Raw genomic sequence first — 22399 nt, forward strand, 5'->3', positions numbered from 1 at the left:
CTTTTGATTTTGCGTGTCGACAGCATGCAAAATATAACTAGTTGACTCAGCCACTTTTACTTAAAAAACTTTTAAACGGAGTGAGAAATTGTCACGAAATTTGACAAACTTATGTGAAGGCTCATTCTATGGACACACATACAAAGAAATGGGTCTTTGCCACTTGGTGGCACTATAAAAAATAACTACATGTAAAATGACTTTAACAGGGGACCTCTATTCCCAACAAGTTGGCATTCTGTATTCAATTTGTGCATTGTCTTTGTTGCATATTGTTTAAGAAATGCATAATATAATGCAGAACATGGGCTTAAAGGCCCTGCTGTGCTTGAACCCCGATAATTGCTGCTTGTAGCTATATTTATCATTATTATTATTATAATTCTGCTGCAAAAGTCATCATGCAGACCAAACCATAATTCCTAGAGACCTGAAACTTACACCAGCACACCAGCTGAAACGGTGGATGCAAAGTTTCGGCCCGATCAGCCACACGGTGATAAAAACAAACATATTTTCAAAAATGGCCTTAACTTTTGAACCATATGTCACATACTCAAGTGCCTTATTTCACTGGATTCCTCAAGACAAACAAAATGGATATCTCTGATTTCATTTCCGTCATGAAAATCTTTTCGCAATTTGCGATTTTTTGTAAAACCTACTTTTGCGAACTAGTCCTAGGCCATTTGACCAATCAGAACAAAACCAGTGCATATTCGTTGGAGTCCCAATATCAATAATTATCAAAAATATTTTGAACTTTCAATTCAGGATGGCCACGCCCATTCAAAATGTTCGTAGTAGGCAGGGCCAATTTTACTTAAATGGCTTTAACTTTTGAACGGAAATAGCTTCACCAAACTTGACACTTATGTAGGGGATCATTCTGAGGACACACAAAAAAATTGGTGGCGAGTGGTGACTTGGTGGTGCTATTATTTGAACAAACATGAAAATGGATCTTCAATAAGACCATTGCCCCGACTGACTTGAAATTTTGTATGTAGCCTCTTTGTCCCACACCCCATCAATACCTAAAAGGACATTGCATATCTAAAAAATATGGCCGCCATCAGCCAATTAAGAATCAGATGTTTTTAGACAAGGTTAGCAATGGCCGATTGAAACAAAACATCATGGACTTATTTGGCTCTGAGTCACAGACATCTGTATGAAATTGTAAAAAAAAAAAAAAAAAAAGGGAGGCACTATCACATTTTTTGAGCACAGAAATGGCTGTATGTCTCTTAGTGTTTAACAAATACACAAGTAATTAATGTAGCTAGATACTGTAGATCTCCTCACCCTGAACATCTTTGCCTCAAGAACTATTGCTGTCAATCAAATCGTTGTTTTAGCATCATCAATCATTTGAAAAACCTACTTTTGCGAACTAGTCATAGGTTTTTTAATCCGATCAAAATGAAACCAGTTTAGAAAGATCCCTACATCAATAATTATTAAAAATATGTTGAACTTCATGTTTCACATGGCTATAACAAACATTAAAAGAGATATAATAAATCTATAAAAGAGATAACATATGCATGACAACATAAATAAAACACAACAGTAATTAAACTCCATGTATATTTGCATAAGTTAGTTTGCCTCAGTTGCTTTCTGGGTTCTTTTGTTGAGCTAAAAGCAGATCTTACATTCATATAGGTGGGATCAGGACCAAGTTGTTTAATGGCCAATTTGTCTGAATTTGCAATAGAAATGACACTCTTACACACGTTAATCAATAGCAGTTGCCATGTTCGCAATCTGTAAGATTGCTGGCACACACTAATACTAAAGTTACCTTTGGTTTGAAACTTCATTTTGGGCAGACTCATTTCTGCCCCATTGCATCTCAGTTAGGGCTCATTGCAGTACCGTATTTGACCACAGATTTCCATTTGAAAAATTATTGGTGCTGTGGTGTTCGGGAGGGCAGCAGTTTCTCTGCTCCACATGCATGTTTCTCTATCATACAAAATGCAACAGAGTTTTCAGATAAATTATTTATGACTTAAAAAGATTCTAGGCCTGATTTCAAATGTCTATTTCAGCATTTTGAACATATTCGGGGTTAAAAAATTACATTATTGGAAATTTATAGTGTGGATCTATGTTTTCAAATGGATGGATTTTTAGGTGGGGCTCTGCCCTACTTGCCGCACCTGTGTATACAGTAATAAAATCAGAGATCCTCTCCACGATTCACATTCAATGTGCATATCACCAGAGAATATATAGTAAAAAAAAAAAAAAAAGACTTAAACATAGATCTGTTTCTCGTCATTTTGCTTCAAAAGATATGGATTTAACCACTGGAGTCATGTGGATTAATTTTATACTGCTTTTGTGCTTTTTGCATATTCAAAATTTTAGTACCCAATTCACTTTTCAACAAATGTAGTTTAGGCATGATCTATTCTGTCAGTTTGTATTATTTGGCATCCACTGGATAATTTCTGTCAATTCTGATTATTTTGGTCATTCTGCACATGTGCATGGACCCGATGATTGAAACTTGTGGCTATATTTATTATTATTATTATTATTATTATTATTATTATTCTCTCCTAAAACTGATCATGCAGACCAAACCATAAGGCTAGAGACATGAAATTTTGGGGAATGGTAGTAGTCACAAAACTTAGACATGCACATGTACTTACCCTGATCAGCCAATAGGTGGCACTATATCAAATGCAAATGTGTTTTGGCCCATAACTCCTGAACTGTAAGGGCTAGAATAAAATAAATAAATAAATAAGAAATAAAATCCTCTGAATCCTTGAGTCAAGCTGTACAAAACGTATATCTCCGACTTCATTTTTGTCTATAAATGTTTTCCGCCATTTGGATATTTTTTGAAAAACCTACTTTTTCAAACCCCTCCTAGACCGTTAGTCCGATTGGCCCCACATTTTGTATACATCATCTGCAGATCCCCCTGACAAAGAGTTATCAAAAGAATTTCAATATGTAAAATTGTTCCTAAGATATTAACGATACAATTCCTTCAGTTTAACGCAATTTGAGTAATCAATCAATAAGTAATATCTACATAACACAATCTCCAAACCAGGTATACATAGTCAACAGGACGTGTAGAAGATTTCAGCAAAGTTTCGTACAATTCTGCCCCTAAGGGGCGCTACAAATAAAAACTGTCGTAAAATGCAGCCATTTGAGCATCAAATCTCAAGCACAACTGTTATCACACAAAAAACAAAAAAACAACAAAAAAAAAAAACCCAACAAAACAAAACGAACATACATAGTCCAAAGCACGATAAACAAAGTCTGTCTAGTGCATGTTATATACAAAATAATTCAAAATAGTCCTGATTGGTTCCCTTTGGTGTTCAGCAATAGTTAGTAAACCACACCCAAGTGTGCAATGATGCGAAGTAGGCGTTGTTGCTGTAGAGATGGTCATGAATTAATGGGCCTCCTAGTGACGAAAGGAAGTCATGGAAGCAGAGAACGAGGCATTTTTGCCATTTGGTTCTGAAATTGACAGTATGTTTTTATAATAGAATGACCTCTTATATGTCAAAATATCAAGGAAAATTTGATTCCTCATGACATGACCCCTTTAAGTGAACCTACAAATGTATACACAGAAAGGAACCAAATATTATATGGAATTCAAATAGAGAGGAACATCACTTAATTATGCAGATTTTTAATTTACATTAAGTGATTACAGGACTTCAACAATCCAACCATAAATGTTGCTGGGAAATATTAAGCGTTGCTCCCTCCTTGCATTTCCCAAGCTTTGTAAATCTATGGAAAATCTTGACAGATCCAAAATTAAAATCCAGGTTAGTATTAGGGGGTACAAAAATGGATTACTGGACTATGAACAGGTGCATATGATGTGAGAAAGTGTGTTGGTTGGTTGATTCGTGTCAGTGACAGTAAAAAGCTGTACATTTCAATGGTTCATATTCAAAGTACACTATTGTAGGGGGGAGATCTTGAGTGCCAGGTTTTGCAACATGCCTCTGACACATTTAGACACATTCCTGATCAAATCACGTTATTGATGTCAATTATGTTTTCAACATTTTACAAAAGTGACACCTATTGCTTTTCAGCATCTTGCTGAAAGTCTGCACCAGACTGTTATGATAAGCACTATGGTGTGGTAGACCACACATCTTGTTGTTGCATACTGACAACCTTTGTTCACACATATAGAAAAAATAAACTATAAGACATCACACCAGAAATAAAAAAATATGTTTCATGTACCTGTCTGAACCTATAAGTCTATGACCCTTTGATTTTTCCATAAATGTATTCATGTAGACTGGTGCTGTAGTTCCACTTCTGAGATGCAGAGAGATGACTTTGTCTGAAGTGTTGGTTCATCATGTTTATCCATTCGCGCCAAATGTTTGTTTTTGCAGTCTCTGTAAATCACAGCAGTCATGATGGAAATGCATAGGACTGGGAGTAGAACTAAAGCTGAAAGCTAATAAAAAATAATAAAAGATTATTATAAGGGTTGGATGACAACACTGTTTTTATATAATAAGATTAGCCTCCTAAATTTGAAAGTCTTTTCGGCTTATATGGTAAAAAAAAAAAAATAAAAAAAAATAAAAAATATTTTGAACAATAAAATACATGTAATTTTACGGTTAAACATTATATATATTCTTCTTCTTCTTTCAGTTGCTTCTGTTAGGTGTCACCACAGTGGAACATCCGTGATCCCATATTTGACTTGGCACAGGTTTCGGTTAGATATTATATATATATATACACACTACCAGTCAAAAGTTTTGAAACACTCATTCTTTATTATATATATTTTTTTCTTCACATTTTAGAATAATAGTAAAGTCATTAAAACTATGGAATAACATCAGTGGAACTATGGGAATTATATTGTGACTAAAAATCCAAAATAAATCAAAACTGTGTTATATTTTAGCATCTTCAAAGTAGTCACCCTTTGCCTAGAATTTGCAGACATGTACTCTTGACATTTTCTCAACCAACTTCTTGAGGTATCACCCTGGGATGCTTTTTGAACAGTATTGAAGGAGTTCCCATCTATGTTGGGCACTTATTGGCTGCTTTTCTTTATTATTTGGTCCAAGTCATCAATTTCAAAAACTTTTTTTTTTTTCAAATTAAATTTTAGTTTTGTAATTATATAAATTAACATGTTGGCACAATTATATTTTTGACCACAAAACTAATTTCAAACATTTAAGCATATGCTTTCAGATCAAAAGATTTTTAAGATCATGAGAAACATTTCAGTCAAGTGTTTCAAAATATTTGACCGGTAGTGTGTATATATATATATACACTGGCATCCAAAAGTTTGGAATAATGTACAGATATTAGTCTTGAACGAGCCCAAGACTGGAGGCCTCATGCCTCTCTTTATCAAACTGCACTGTTTGCCAGTGGTTGCTCGCATCAAGTTCAAGGCATTGATGCTTATTTACAGAACACCCACTGGCTCCGCACTCCCCTATCTTCATTCGCTAATGTCTGTGTGCCCTCCAGAAGCTTATGATCAGCGGGTGAGCTGCCAATCCTACTAATGCAATAACGGTGTTCTTCTTCTTCTTAAAAAATGAAAAAAAAAAAAAAAAAAAAATTCACAACTGTCTCTCACCTTCCTCTCTACTTGTGCTTCTCTGAGCAATTCTCGTATTACTGTCTCCTTAGGATGAATCACTTCTGTTGTATTCCTCATTTGTAAGTTGCTTTGGATAAAAGCGTCTGCCAAATGAATAAATGTAATGTAAATGTATTTATTATTATTATTATTATTATTATTATTATTATTATTACTATTATTGTGTCAAATGTGTTACCCTGATGGTGTTTTGTGTTTGTGTGAGTAACATGCACTGTTTCTACATGTGTATTAATTATTGGTTCTGGAAGGGCCACTCTTGATGAACTTCAAGTCATCATGTGGCCATTTGTAATTACTACAGTGATTTACAATACATTTTAAAGTGAAAAGCAGACATTTATAGTTCCATAAGTTTAGTATATTAAGTTTTTATCATTTAATAATATAAAGGTAGTGAACCGTAAAATATACGGGCATCAAAATGACATCCCGTCAAGACTGAATTGTGGTCGCTGTATTTTCTTATGGTAAATGTCTGGCAACCGCAGCTGCTAGTGCGTTATTGTAAACTTAACATAATTTTTATACAGTGTATAAATAGCCTCCTTTACATGCGAACAAATTTACTTACAGTTCCTTGTTGTTCCTGGCAAATGTCTTTTCCTAGCTTTAACTGGGGACTATTGAGCTTCTAGTCATCTATCAAATGTTTTATCCTCATTTTATTCACTCACTGAGCACTTTATTAGGAACACTATGGTCCTAATAAAGTTCCCGACATGGTCTTCTGCTGTTGTAGTCCATCCGCCTCAAGGTTCGACATGTTGTGCATTTTGAAATGCTATCTTGCTCACTACAATTGTACAGAGTGGTTATCTAAGTTACCGTAGCCTTTCTGTCAGCTCAAACCAGTCTCATCATTCTCCGTTGACTTCTCTAATCAACAAGGCATTTCCGTCTGCTGACCTGCACTCACTGGATGTTTTTTTTTTTTTTGGTTGTTTGTTTTGTTTTTGGCACCATTTTGTGTAAACACTAGACACTTTTGAGCATGAAAATCCCAGGCGATCAGCAGTTACAGAAATACTCAAATGAACCCATCTGGCACCATGCCACGGTCAAAATCACTGAGATCACATTTTTTTCCCCATTCTGATGGTTGATGTGAACATTAACCAGAGCTCCTGACCCATATCTGCATGATTTTATGCATTGCACTGCTTCCACATGATACCAAAGTCCTCCAAAGCCATTATTACTACAGTCAGCATACTGTTTTGAGTAGCAAGAGGGTGCCAATTAGCTATTCTAATTCACATTGTGAAAAGAAAGGCATGAAAGTAGCATTAGTTTGTTGCCATGGACCATGGACAAATAAACAGTTTATTGGTTTGTTTATTCGACTCTTCAATGCTGCAATTGTCATAGCAATGTGCCATTTGATGTCACACTTTACAATTGTGTTTTATTTTTTAAAACACATTTAATGAGGTTTTGGAACTATTTGCATTGTGTCTAAAAATATCACTTAGAACCATGGTAAAATTACTGTAATGTCTTAAAAGGCTCATCAGATATTTGAAAATGACTTCAAAGTGGCTTGTCCAATCAGACTTTAGAGCCAATCAAATTTGTATTTTTATAAAATATAATTATACAGCTGTAATGTAACACTTACTCTTGCGTAAAAAGTAACCTTTTCAGTCTGTTCTCGAAGGTCTGTTCCATTCAGTCCAGTTGATTTACACCACTTTATCTGGAGCTCTTCATCCAAGATGTAATCACCTTCCCAGTGTGTCACTGCACAAGCAATATACTCGCTCTCAAATAACAACAGAAACATCCACACTAAAGGTGGAATCAGACAGAGCAGAAAGAACTCAGCACAATTTTGCGATTCTGGCGATTTGTGTTTGCAAGACCTGTGAAAGAAAACCATTACAGTAAGAGCCAGAAGAGCAGGTCCAACAAATATGAAGCTCATCAAGATTATGTTAAACCCAGGATCACATGGGCACGAAAATTCTCGATCCATCAACATCTCCAGTCCAATTAGTATCATGGTAAATGGCAATGTGCCGAGTTTTCTTTGCTGTTTATCCAGATTGTTCGTAAACTCCTCTAGTAATGACATCTTGGATAAACAATGTAAAACTCTGGCATTAATGAACTATTGGTGGCTGTTATCTTGCGATCTATGGAAATGCTCCCAGTTGCTCATGAAATGGAAATTTTAGTGGTGAACTCACCCCCTACAAACCTATAAAACGTCATGGTTACTTGTGTAACCTCCGTTTCCTGATGGAGGGAACGAGACGTTGTGTCGATGTAGTGACACTAGGGGTCACTCTTGGGAGCCCAAGACACCTCTGGTCTTTGATAAAAGGCCAATGAAAATTGGTGAGTGGTATTTGCATGCCACTCCCCCGGACATACGGGTATAAAAGGAGCTGGTATGCAACCACTCATTCAGGTTTTATGCAGAGGAGCCGATATAAGGTCAGGCCATTTCAGCAGGTAGTTCAGCATTGTGGCAGGAGGGACACAACGTCTCGTTCCCTCCATCAGGGAACGGAGGTTACACAAGTAAACATGACGTTCCCTATCTGTCACTCACTTGATGTTGTGTCGATGTATTGACACTAGGGGTCCCTATACGAAACGCCACAACTGGCTGAACTGTATTACGTGAACTGGTGGTGTGTGGTGGGCAGACTACTGTGTGCCTCATAGCCAGCACACCAGGTCGACACGTAACCTCCCCCAACATAGTTATGAGTGTCGAGCAGCCCTCTGGGGACAAGTCGACTACCCAAAAGATAAAGACAGGCTGACCCAGTCGTGGCCTCTTTTCCCCTTCTCTTTTTCCACTCCCTAAAAAAGAAGGGGATTATCTGACTGGGCCGCCAGGTCTAGTCAGGGGGTGTCCCTCCCAAGGGGAAGACACAGCTCACCCAAGGGGGGGGGGGTATTTAAGTGGAAAGATACGTCACATGGTCTTTCTGACCATGTGGAGAGTCTTCAAGGTAGATCCTGACCAATGGGGGAGGAGTTACTACAAACATGGAGACTGGGGCAGTTTGCCAACAGGGAAACGAATTTAGCAGAAGATATATATCGCATGGGGTTAGCCTTACAAGGAACCACCACATGTGGAGCACCTACCCCAGAACAGGACTCTTAGTTAGCACGTGTACTGGGCCGGCAGCGAGTCTCTCCGAAAACTCGACTGCCACAGGGCTCGGAGGAAGTCAACCAGGGAACAAAGCTTGTGAACACTACTGGGAATTAATGGCACACGTCTTCAGCTCAAAAGGAGGTGGAAGGTGCTATGTGCAAGCGATATGCCCATATTGTATTGCGTGCCACTACCTGGGACGAAACCGGTTCCACCCGGAGGTTGTAGAACCTTGAAAAGGTGTTGCCCAGCCTGCTGCTCTGCAAATGTCTGTTGGAGAGGCACCCCTGGCCAGGGCCCAGGAGGCCGCTACACCCCTGGTAGAATGGGCTCATAGCCTTACCGGGGCGGCATGTCCTGGGCGTGATATGCCATAGCTATGGCGTCAATGAGCTAGTAGGCGATCCTCTGCTTGGAGACAGTGCTTCCTTTCCGCTGTGCACCAAAGCAGACAAAGAGCTGCTCAGATATTCTAAAGCTCTGCGTGCAATCCAAATAGATGCGTAAAGCGCGCACCAGACACAGCAACGATAGGGCTGGATCTGCCTCCTCCTGGGGCAGTGCTCGCAGGTTTATCACCTGATCCCTAAAAGGGGTCGTGGGAACCTTGGGCACATAGCCCGGTCGGGGTCTCAGGATCGCATAAGTGTAGCCCGGACCGAACTCCAGGCACGTTTCGCTGACAGAGAAAGTTTGCAGGTCTCCTACCCTCTTGATGGAAGTGAGTGCAGTCAGGAGGGCAGTCTTCAAGGAGAGTGCCTTAAGCTCAGCTGACTGCAAAGGCTCAAAGGGGGCTCTCTGTAGACCCTGAAGAACTACAGAGAGGTCCCATGAGGGAACGAGATGCGGTCTGGAGGGATTCAACCACCTGGTGCCTCTCAGGAACCTGATGATCAGGTCGTGCTTCCCTAAGGACTTACCGTCGACTGCGTCGTGGTGTGCTGCTATGGTGGCAACGTACACCTTCAAGGTGGAAGGGGACAGCCACCCTTCCAACCTCTCCTGCAGGAAGGAAAGCACTGATCCGTCTGCGCATCTCTGGGGTTCTTCCCGTCGGGAAGAACACCACTTAGCAAACAGACGCCACTTAAAAGGCATATAGGCACCTCATAGAGGGGGCCCTAGCCTGAGTGATCGTGTCTACCACCGCGGGTGGTCCTTCCTCAGGGGAATTCGCCAGGGGGGCTGTCACAATGAGCGTGAGGTCCGAGAACCACGTCTAGGTGGGCCAGTAGGGTGCTACCAGGACGACCTGCTCCTCGTCCTCCCTGACCTTGCACAGGGTCTGTGCAAGTAGGCTCACTCTGGGAAAACGCATATTTGCTCAAGTCAGGGGGCCAGCTGTGTGCCAGCACATTTATGCCGAGGGGGGCCTCAGTCAGGGTACCAGAGCGGGCATTGGGAGGATTCTTGGGAGGCAAACCGGTGCACCTGTGCCTGTCTGAATCGACTCCAAATCAGCTGGACCACCTGTGGATGGAGTCCCCACTCTCCCCCAAGGGTAACCTGTCGTGACAGCGCATCCGCTGTAGTGTTGAGGTTGCCCGGGATGTGAGTGGCTCGCAGCAGGTTAAAGTGCTGCTGACTCCAGAGGAGGAGACGGCAGGCGAGTTGTGACATACAACGAGAGCGTAGACCGCCTTGGCGGTTGACATATGCTACCATTGCCGTGTTGTCTGTCTGAACTAACACGTGCTTGCCCTGGATCAACGGCCGAAACCTCCACAGGGCGAGCAGAATTGCCAACATCTCGAGGCATTTGATGTGCCAATACAGTCACGGGCCCATCCACAAGCCGACGGCTGCGTGCCCATTGCAAACAGTGCCCCAGCCCGTTTTGGAGGTGTCTGTCATAACCACGACACACCTGTAGACCAGTTCTAGGGGAACACCTGCCCGTAGAAATGAGAGGTTGGTCCAAGGGCTGAAAATATGGTGACAGACCGGTGTGATGACCACGCGATGTGTCCCGTGGCGCCATGCCCATCTCGGAACTCAAGTCTGAAGCCAGTGCTGAAGCCGTCTCATATGCATCAAGCCGAGCGGGGTGGCCACCACTGAGGATGCCATATGCCCCATGAGCCTCAGAAAGTTTCAGTTTGAACACCTTCAAACAGGCCAACACCGACTGGGCACACTCATTCGTGAGGCGCGCTGTTAAAGAGTCCAACTCCAAACCGAGAAAAGATATGCTCTGAATCGGGAGGAGCTTGCTCTTTTCCCAGTTGACCCAAAGCCCTAGTCGGCTGAGGTGTGAGAGCACCAAGTCCCTGTGTGCACACAACACGTCCTGAGAGTGAGCTAAGATTAGCCAGTCATCGAGAAAGCGAATGCCCACCTCCCTTATCGGGGCAAGGGCTGCCTCTGCGACCTTCGTGAAGATGCGAGGAGATAGGGACAGGCCGAAAGGAAGGACCTTGTACTGATACGCCTGACCCTCGAATGCAAACCGCAGGAAGGGTCTGTGTCGAGGAAGGATCGAGACGTGGGAGTACGCATCCTTCAGGTCTACAGCCGTGAAGCAATCTTGATGCCGGACGCTCGCCAGAATGCATTTTTGCGTCAGCATCTTGAACGGGAGTCTGTGTAAAGCCCGGTTCAGTACTCGCAGGTCCAAGATTGGCCGCAACCCACTCCCTTTTTTCGGTATGATGAAGTAGGGGCTGAAAAACCCCTTCTTCATCTTGGCCGGAGGAACAGGTTCTATCGCACCCTTCCGTAGGAGGGTAGCGATCTCCATGCGCAAGGTAGCAGCGTTTTCGTCCTTCATCAAGGTGAAGTGGATACCGCTGAACCTGGGCAGACACCTGGCGAACTGAATTGCGTAGCCGAGTCGGACGGTCCGGACCAGCCATTGTGATGGACTGGAAAATGCTAGCCACATGTCCAAGTCCCACGCAAGGGGGACCAAAAGAACAACATCGTTGGACGTATCGGCAGGTTGGGCCTCGCAGCAGGGTGGAGCTCGAGGTGCCACACCATGTCGTGTCCGTGCTGAGTCTAGGGACATCAAAGCACTTACCTGGCTCCTTGTGACCACCCACGGAACAGCCTGGGATGGGGGAGGAAGAGGCCTGTCCTTGTGACCCGTGGAGACTGTCACATCGGGGGCAGATTTGTGCCACAGCTGGGTGCTCAGGGGCGGGAGACCGCCGCTGAGGCGCCAAACCTGCCAAATAGAGTGGTGGACGGTGGTCGTGATGACGGCCATGCACACTGGATACATGACCCAGGGAACATGGAAACCGCTGTTGCTGAACTCTTGGGTACTGCAGTCACTTGGGCATGCAGCGCAATCAAATGCAAAAGGTAACAAAAAGATTCTTCTCCCGGCCTTCGACCGGGGGATGGAGAGATCTGCTTACCAGTTCCAGAGCAGCGGGTTTCGTCGTCCCTGGGTCGCCCGTCTCAAGGGCACTTGAAGCCTTTCATGGGTTCTTGGCGGCCGCGAGATGGGTGGCGTCTGCTTCCTGTGGTGGGCTCTACACCGGGGCTGGGTCAAAGGGTGCAGTCACCGCAGGGGGACGCCCTTGGTAATGAGTAGACGGGGTGCAGGATCTTGAGCTGCACCGGGGCAGGATATACCGGATAGCCTCCGTCTACTGCTCCACCGTCGAGAACTGCTGGGCAAAGTCCTTGATGTTGTTGCCGAATAGGCCATGTCGAATAGAACCGTGTCCTGTCGGCCTCACCCATCTCGACCAGGTTGAGCCAAAGGTGGCGCTCCTGGACCACTAATGTGGACATCGTCCGCCCGAGAGACCGCGCCGTGACCTCCGTTGCTCAGAGAGCGAGGTCGGTCGCCGAGCGCAGTTCCTGCATCAATCCCGGGGCGGAACTACCCTCGTGCAGTTTCTTTAGTGCCTTGGCGGACTTGCAGGAGCAATGGCGTGCAGGGCGGAAGTGGCTTGTCCAGCGGCACCATAGGCCATGGCCGTCAGAGATGACGTAAACCTACAGGCCTTGGACGGGGGCTTTGGGCACCCGTGCCAGGTGGCGGCACTCTGCGGGCATAGGTGCACAGCGAGCACCTTTATCCACCGGGGAATTGCCGAATAGCCCTTGGCCGCCCCACCACCGAGGGTAGTGAGGGCGGGGAGGCTGAAAAGATCGGGACCAGGCAGTAAAAAAGTGCCTCCCACGACCTTGTCAGCTCTTCATGCACTTCCGGGAAGAAAGAAACGAGCCCAGGAACCAATCATTGAGCTGCAAGGGTTCAGGGAAGAGTGGAGGGTTCCACTCTAGCCGATGCTCGTGTCTGCCCGGGAAAGTATGTCATCATCTCTGTGTCAGCCTGTGACTGGGCAATCGTCCCCGAAGGGAGGAGCCCAGCTGAGGCTTCCACGTCCGACTGGACAAGCCCGCTCTCCGATACTGCGCTCGAGAGCTCATCACTTTCGCGGGCTCCGAATAAGAGGTCGAACTCGCCATGAGACGAGCCGGCGGACTCATCCGGAAGCCCGATCGGGGCAGACGAGCGTGCTGGGGAATGGGAAGTCCGCGGGGGGATACTCGGCAGAGGTGGTCCCATTGGGGTCCCCAAATCGCCCCCAGTGCTAGCCGCACTGGCCTCATACCCGTGGGTAAAAGGACAGAGGCGGGGAGCCTCTGGGGTGGCTTGCTTTCTTACGAAGGTGAGCCGCGACCGCATCGTTGCCATGGAAATGTCCTCGCAATGAGTAGATGACCATCCATGAATGCTGTCTCCACATGAGCAGTGCCCAGACACGAAAGACAGCGATCGTGACCGTCAGAAGGCGAGAGATAATGAGCGCAACCAGGAATAACACACAATCGGAAAGGCATCTTTAAAAAGACACGTCTTTAAAAAGATGTTCCGTGTGTGCCGCTCTTTTAGAGAAATATACTCTTTTAGAGAAATATACTCTTTTATTTCTGCTGAAGTGCCCAGGGGCATTCTCTGCAGTGCACCAGTGCAGAGGAGGGAGAAGCCGCTGAAATGCGCCGTCAGATCCAGCAGAGGTGAATGAACAGGTGTGGGAATTCAGCTCAGTGAGCATGACCGTTCGGCTCTGAAGAGAAAATCTAAATGAGTGGTTGCATACCAGCTCCTTCTATACCCGTATGTCCGGTTTATAATACCACTCGCCAATTTTCAATGGCCTTTTATCAAAGACCAGAGGTGTCTCGGGCTCTCAAGAGTGACCCCTAGTGTCACTACATCGACACAACGTCGAGTGAGTGACAGATAGGGAACAAGAAAGAATACATAATTATTACACGTAACAATGAAAGACTTTTGTTTGTATGTTTATACTTGCAAATAAGCTGTATTATGAAACTAGCTGTGTAAACGTTGTGCATTTCTAAGTAACAACTGTTGCACATTTTAAATCACAAGAAAAAACATTTTATTTCATAGTTCTTGGTCCAAAATCACATTAGGCGTATCTATATGTGTGTATTTAAATAACATATTTAAACCGTTTCCTCTAAACACCCTTAACACAGTAGCAAACTTTGCGATTGCTCAGATCAATATCAAGCTTTTGAATTATTACAGGATTTATAATTAAAAAAACACTTTAGTTGCAACCCAAAGTGAAGACGGGCCAATATACTGTATACTTTTTCTTTTTTTTTTTAGTATAAAAGTTCTACATTTAATACATTCCCAGAAAGTACAAGCAAACTGAATGTACAAATCAACTATAAAATTATAAAACTTTCTTGTCTTCCTGTAGTTGTGTACATTTGCACAGAGAATTCTTTTTTAAAACATGGCATAACATACACAGTAAAAGTGAATCTCTGTGAAATAAAATGCATTTTATTGTCCCTGTAAGTGCTGAAAGATATCTTAATGTAATATCAAAAAGATATATTCACATGAAACCATAGTGGGTTGGTTTCACTTTCGGTTTTGACTCTGCATATTTAAATCATTTAGCAACACTGGTCAACTTAAACATCAAAATATGGGAAACATATATGCAGAATCAATACAACATATATAAAAATTAAATTCTGTGCAATGTGCGCATTTGTGCATTTATTAAATAGGTGTCTCTCTTTTTCTAACACTGCTAAATGTAAGAGGCAACTTGGGAATATCTAGGCATTGGCGGACACCAAAAGGAAAAACATATATATATATATATATATATATATATATATATATATATATATATATATATATATATATATATATATATATATATTGTGTATGCAAATAAACCTATATAAAACTGTATTTAATGTCTTTAAATGTATATAAAGAGCAGCTTTGAATGTTTGTTTTTCATTTCATTTTTTGTTTTTGCAAAAACAATTGTAAAACGAAACAAAACAAAACAAAATGTTATTTAAACAATATCCTAATGGCACATTTATGTGGGACAGAAAATGAGGTGACAAGCAAAAACAGATGACTTAACCTGGCTGGACATAAAAAGTTTATTTTCGTCTCTTTGTACATTTTATACAGATCTTTATAAAAAAGAAGCAGATTGTGAAAAAGCTAGGTCACGCCGCCGTTTCTTGAATTGCCGTTTCCAGTCTCTTTGGGTGTAGTTCACGCCTCATGTCAAGGTTGATGACTGGCTTTCGACAGTGCTGTCCGTGATGGTACATCTTTGAGTAGATAGGGTTTGAATAGTTCATGGCCTGGAAAAACAAAATGACAAAAACAGATAATTCTGATTGGATGACCTGCACTAGAAACCTTTGCAAACAAATAAATTAATAAACAAACACCTGTGACCGCACATTCTATATTAATGTGACAAGTTGCTCCATTACTTGGTAGCTGCAAACTTCTACAGTTATGGTAATGAACTACTGTATTTTACTTGGCAGAAGAATTCTTTATTGGAATTCCTTGGTGGAATTCCTTAGTGGAAAAAGGAAAGCCAGAGGTCCAAATTCACCTGTCCTGGAATGAGTTCCATTGGAACATTCTGGATAGGTAGAGTGTGTGCTGATAAAGGTTGTCTGGGTAAATTGCGAGAGTCACTCGACTTTACACACCAGCCCTGAAAAACAAAATGAAACATTGCAACACAAGATTTAGCTGTTAAGCACCAATGCAGTACAGTATAAACAAAAAGCAAATAAAATAATAAATTAGCCAACATTAGGGGTGTGCAGCGTAGCCATTATCTGTATCTGTATTTGTATCCGTTACTATGACAAAATTATCTGTATTTGTATCCATTACTATGACAAAATTATCTGTACAAATCTGGATGTGGGCGTGGCTTAAACCGGAAGAGTCTCAAAACTCATTTCAAAATGTAACTCTCTTACATTTATAGTGTCTGTATATAAAATATGCCTCGGATAGGTATATTTAATTATTATTATTATTACTGATTATAATAATAATTATTATTATTACTATTGAATTATATTATTAATATATTCTTTATTTTTTCTCACCAAATGAAGCTGGATATGTAGGCTACATTTACTGTGGAATGTGTTTTTAGCTTTGGTTTCTCCTAGTATTTTTTACATTAATATCTGCTGAAAAATAATTTTGGTTTATGTCTATAATGTGTTAAAAATTAATCTAAAAAATTTATTAAGCCTACAAACAGGTGAAATCACCGTAAATTTATATCAGACAGTTTTATGTTAGGCTACACTTGAGGCTTATTTTGTGTGCATATATTTTAACATAATGTGGAGGACATAAATATTTAGTTAAATTGCATGTGTTGAATTAGCGAAATACAGTGGAATAAATAGCAAGAGCGAGCCTCTATACATTTCTAGAAGAAAAAAGTGGGAAAAATTCACATGTTTTGATTTCTCTGCAATCCTCCGTGCATGTGCAGGAATATTCTGAATAGATTTACAGGTATTTAAACCTCTATGGAAAATTTAAACTGTTTGGGAATAAAGGCTTTTACCTTAATTGGTGATGTGGATATAAATGTGGTCAGCTTAAAGAGACGGACAGACGAGCTCTGCTATAAAATCATCACTTCTCTGGTAAGGAATTCAACATCACGATCAGGTTGGTTTATGGATCCTTACGTGTAAATTGTGTGCAACAGTTGGTGTTAATGTGTTAACAGACATTTTAAGAAGTGGAAAATGTGTATGATATAGTATCTTAGTTAATGTAACTCTTGACAAGATTCGATTTCTGAGACGATTAACAGAGACTAAAACAGAGTCAAGAATGTGGCCATCCAAAGAACTTGAAATCACACCATGTGCATTTTCATTCATAAGGTTTACACTATAGTAATATTGACTTCCCAGACTCATCATTGCTTTGTAATTTTGGATTTGTTTATTTAAAATATTGCTTAATACCTGTGCTCACTGGATGATCAGATATTTTTGTATTGGATGAATTCGTTATTCGTTTTGAAGTCATTATTCGTGCCTTTCCGAATAAGGTATTCGGCTTCATGCATATCCCTTGCCAACATAATTTGGGGATTTATGGTTGCAACTCAAATTGCATATAAAGGGTTAGCAAAACATAGAGGGCAAAGGTAATGATATTATATTATTGTAATGCAAGAGTCTAAAACTAAAATGGCTAATCTTTTTTGATTTTATCACAGTCAATCTGCTGAGGCAAAGAAATCGGTGCAAATCTCTAAGTGCTATAAAGAATAAATATCCTTGTGGGATTTTGGCTCAATGCCAAGAAATATCCTTATAAGACCAGAAAGATCCTACTAATTGTCCAGTTCATTCTGGCATCCAAGCGTATTTTAAGAGAATTACGAAATAGCAGCATCAGTTGCGAATGTTTTTGTTCAAAAAACGTTTGTGAAAATGTAATACTTTTGTGTTGTTTAGTATGATTGGACTTGGTCTCAACAGGTCTTTACTCTTACTCTTATTGGCCCTCATTAATGAAATGGTGAACAAATTTCCGTGCAAATCGCTTGTAAAAACAATCTTACTTTAATTGTTGCATTGAATTGACAACTTGAATGCGACAATTTACGCAAGAATTGTTTTACAACGATTTATGAGAATGAGAATACACCGGCCGCTCATTCGACAAAACCATCATGGATTTTGATAACAATTGGTCCTTGTCAACAACCAATTAAACTGGCTAAACTAGTTTCATGTACTATAGACGTTTATGCTAAATTCCAACGATAAAGAAATACTTAATCAAATTAGACATTAACCATCATGCCACTGATGTCATTTAAGTCCAGAAGGTGATACCAGAGATAGAATTCATACTCTTTTTGTACCTTATGAGGGTCAAGGGTAAAGCTGGGGTGCAGAAAGCTTCCAACGTCTATGTGATTGTCGTGGTCAACTTCGTACATGTTATAGGACGGATTTCTGATCTCTACATTCAAGCCACCATTCAGCATGGGCTGCCGTTGAACCTGTTTACCTCTGGAACGAGATTACGTATAATCATGTAAATTATGTTTGTAGATACAGTACTGAGCAAAAGTCTTAGGCACATATGTTTCACAAAACATTTGTCTTAAGATGGTTATTTATATCTTCAGTTTTAGTGTGTCAATGGGAAATATAAATTTTAGACAAACATTTCTTTTGCAAATAGATTAGAATAAAATAGAAGAACAGGGAGCCCTGCAACAGATGGCATGGCCCCCACAGTGCCCATCACTGAACTTCGAGTCAGTCGGGGATTACATGAAGAGACAGAAGCAATTGAGACAACCTAAATAGATAGAAGAACTGTGGCATATTGTCCAAGAAGCTTGGAACATCCTATCTGCCAAAAAACAAGAAAAACTGTGTCCAGGTGTACGTAGGAGAATTGGTGCTATTTTGAATGCAAAGGTGGTCAAACCAAATATTGATTTAGCTATTTTTTTATGTTTACCGGACTTTGTATGACATTAATTGATCAATGAAAACTATTTATTGCATTATTTTTGAAGAAATCCTCACTATGCAAATTTTCACAAGTGCCTAAAACTTTTGCACAATACGTCTAAGAATATCTGATGAAGCAGAGCTAGTCTCAGAGATTCTCTGAGGTAATATCAACAAATTACATGTGCAATTGCACGGTCTATAACAGATCAGTTTATAAGTTTACCTTTGACATCTTTTGCAAATAAGGAGCCCCACCGTAACAGCGGTAATGATGCTCACAAGAAGAACTAGAGGCACTATTATGGCAATACTTCCTGAAAAAAAAAAAAAAAAAACACAAACAAAGCATTAATATTTACTTTGTATTACAGTGTTTATGTAAGAGTGCATTAACATAAGTATTGAGTATTATGAATGAACCACATGTACTTATGTAACTCGTTTTGCATTTTCCTGAAGGAAATATCAGTGCTTGACAGGCAGCTAAAGAACAGTGTTAGTTTTACATATGTTTAGGTTTTAGTAATACTGCCATGACAATGAACGAAAGCCTTGTTTGCTGTCATCTCTGTGCAAGAATCAACGCAACACACCAAACGTGTTTTTGCGTCCGTCTGTTTTGTTTTTCAATTGTATTTCTATGCAAACATGCGCTAGATGTTTTTTTTTTACTTTTGCGCCGAATCTCACTGTTTGTATAGTCTCTGGACGCACAAGCACTGCATTTTTATGAAGCTGTGTCAAATTAAAAGAACTTTAATTTTTAAAAATGTGTCTCGAGACTGTTTTTTGTGTTTTGTTCATTGTGTTGCATCTAGCTTTTTTCAAAGCAAGAATGCGTTCAGTCTGAGCGGCTCATAAAGACTGCTTTAGATGGTTAAAAAAAAAAGAAAAACATAATGCAAATACACACAAGAAAGAAGACCAACTGTAATTCAGTAAGCAAATATTACAATGACATCATCGCTGTTGGAAATATTTTGAATGTCAATGGAAGATTTTCAAACTTTTATCTAAAATCTGTAAGTTTTATTACCATAATCTTTACAATATTTGTTTACCGATTCCACTTGTGGAAACATCAGTATCGGAATAATATTCCTCTTTAATTGACCTTCTTTGTAAAAATCGGTATGGACTCAAGATGGCGCCGAGTATGGCTGCTGCGTTGTGAACTCCGACACAACATAGTAGTGTTTTGTTTGTTTTGTTCACAATTTTTATGTTTTTTGTCTTGGATGTTGTCTGCCTTATTGTCTACGACAGACAAACACTTCTGGACATTGGTTCAGCAATTTCACACCGTAAACCGGACTTCAAATTTCTCAATGCCGACCCGCTGTTTACAAACACGCAAGCGGAGCCCCTTGTCTGGGCAGCACGGCCGCGGAAACGCAAAAGGAAAAGGGGAAACAGAGCCGGCGTTCTCATCAGAGTAAGACGCCGCGCAAATCGACCCCCGCTACCCAGTATTCTACTAGCAAATGTTCAGTCTCTGGATAACAAGCTCTGCGAGCTGAAAGCGCAGATCTCTTTCCAACGAGATACAAGGGACTGCTGCATTATCTGCCTTACGGAAACTTGGATGTCTGCGTAGATTCCAGACTCAGCCATTGAACCTGCGGGGTTCTCCATGCACCGAGCGGACAGAGCGAAAGACCTCTCAGGTAAAAGCAGAGGAGGTGGTGTATGTTTTATGATCAACAAATCCTGGTGTGATCAGAGGAACGTACATTCTATCAAGTCTTTCTGCTCTCCTGATCTGGAATTTCTTATGCTTCTGTGTCGACCATTCTGGCTACCGAGGGAATTCACAGCGGTCATTATCACAGCTGTGTACATTCACCCACAAGCCGACACAGACCGGGCACTCAAGGAACTGTACGGGATTATAAGCAAGCAGGAAACTGCGCACCCTGAGGCTGTGTTCATTGTAACCGGGGACTTTAATAAAGCCAGTTTAAAATCAGTCGCACCAAAATACCACCAGCACATTAGTTTCAACACACGAGGGGACCGGGTTTTGGACCATTGCAATTCTATCTTCCGGGATGGCTACAAATCCCTCCCCCGCCCACCATTTGGCAAATCGGTCCACTCTTCCATTCTGCTTCTGCCCGCTTACAGGCAGAAACTGAAACAGGAAGCACCCAACCTCAGAACGATCCAGTGCTGGTCGGACCAATCAGATTCTACGCTACAAGACTGTTTTGATCAGTGTTCTGGGAGATGTTCCGGTCCGCCTCTGATGACGACATCGAGCTTTATGCTGATAGCGTAATGTGTTTCATCAGAATGTGCGTAGAGGAGGTGGTGCCGACCAGAACAATACAGATCTATCCGAATCAGAAACCATGGATAAATAATGATGTTCGTGCGGCACTTAATGTGCGGACCTCCGCTTTTAATTCCGGGAATGCAGAGGAGCATAAACAAGCCAGTTATGCCCTCCGAAAAACTATCAGAACCGCAAAACGCCAGTACAGGAGCAAGACTGAAGGACAGTTTAACACCACCAACTCTAGAAGCATGTGGCAGGGAATTAACATCAACACGGACTTTAAAGGGAATAAAAACTCCGCCACGAACACCGCTGCCTCTTTCCCGGATGAGCTAAATACTTTTTATGCTCGTTTCGAGGGAAATAATACCACCCTCGCGGAGAGAGCTCTCGCGGCTGAAGCTACAGAGGTTAGTTCACTCTCTGTCTCTGAGAGTGTCTCTGAGCAGATGTAACCTGATCCTTCCGACGGGTGAATATCCGCAAAGCCGCGGGCCCAGACGGCATTCCGGGCCGCATCATCAGAGCGTGCGCGAACCAGCTGGCTGGTGTTTTTATGGACATTTTCAACCTTTCCCTCTCTTTGTCTGTAGTCCCCACATGCTTTAAAACATCTACAATTGTGCCTGTTCCAAAACAATCAAAAATAACTTGCTTAAATGACTGGCGTCCTGTTGCTCTGACCCCCATCATCAGCAAATGCTTTGAGAGACTAATCAGAGATTACATCTGCTCTGTGCTGCCTCTCTCTCTTGACCCACTGCAGTTTGCTTACTGCAACAACTGCTCCACTGATGATGCCATTGCATCTACAATACACACTGCTCTCTCCCACCTGGAAAAAAAGAACACTTATGTGAGAATGCTGTTTGTAGACTACAGCTCAGCATTCAACACCATAGTGCCCTCCAAGCTAGATGAGAAACTACGGGCTCTGGGCTTAAACAGCTCGCTGTGCAGCTGGATCCTGGACTTCCTGTCAAGCAGATGCCAGGTGGTTAGAATAGGCAGCAACATCTCCTCATCACTGACCCTCAACACTGGAGCCCCGCAGGGCTGTGTTCTCAGCCCACTACTGTATTCCTTGTACGCACATGACTGTGTGGCAACACATAGCTCCAATGCCATTATTAAGTTTGCTGATGACACGACGGTGGTAGGTCTGATCACTGACAATGATGAAACAGCCTACAGAGAGGAGGCGCACACTCTGACACACTGGTGTCAGGAGCACAACCTCTCCCTCAGCGTCAGTAAGACAAAGGAGCTTGTGGTGGACTTCAGAAGAAAAGACAGAGAACACAGTCCCATCACCATCAATGGAGCACCAGTGGAGAGAGTCAGCAGCTTCAAGTTCCTGGGTGTCCACATCACTGAGGAACTCACATGGTCCATCCACACTGAAGTCATTGTGAAGAAGGTTCATCAGCGCCTCTTCTTCCTGAGACGGCTGAGGAAGTTTGGAATGCACTGCCACATCCTCACACGGTTCTACACCTGCACGGTAGAGAGCATC

General features: G+C 41.8%; 1 protein-coding gene across 1 annotated transcript in view; it reads right to left on the reverse strand.

Moving 5' to 3' along the window:
• Positions 1-15041: 15041 nt before the first annotated feature.
• LOC127438065 (low-density lipoprotein receptor-related protein 1B-like) overlaps positions 15042-22399 on the reverse strand; it is a 308837-nt gene continuing 301479 nt past the window's right edge. The window contains exons 88-91 of the mRNA XM_051693349.1: positions 18826-18916; positions 17996-18146; positions 15686-15790; positions 15042-15422 (exon numbers count right to left, since the gene is read on the reverse strand). Coding sequence (XP_051549309.1) covers positions 15282-15422; positions 15686-15790; positions 17996-18146; positions 18826-18916 — 488 coding nt within the window. The 3' untranslated portion in view covers positions 15042-15281. The remainder of the gene's footprint in view (positions 15423-15685; positions 15791-17995; positions 18147-18825; positions 18917-22399) is intronic.

Source organism: Myxocyprinus asiaticus, chromosome 49 (genome assembly GCF_019703515.2).
Source record: "Myxocyprinus asiaticus isolate MX2 ecotype Aquarium Trade chromosome 49, UBuf_Myxa_2, whole genome shotgun sequence".
Lineage (NCBI taxonomy): Eukaryota > Metazoa > Chordata > Actinopteri > Cypriniformes > Catostomidae > Myxocyprinus > Myxocyprinus asiaticus.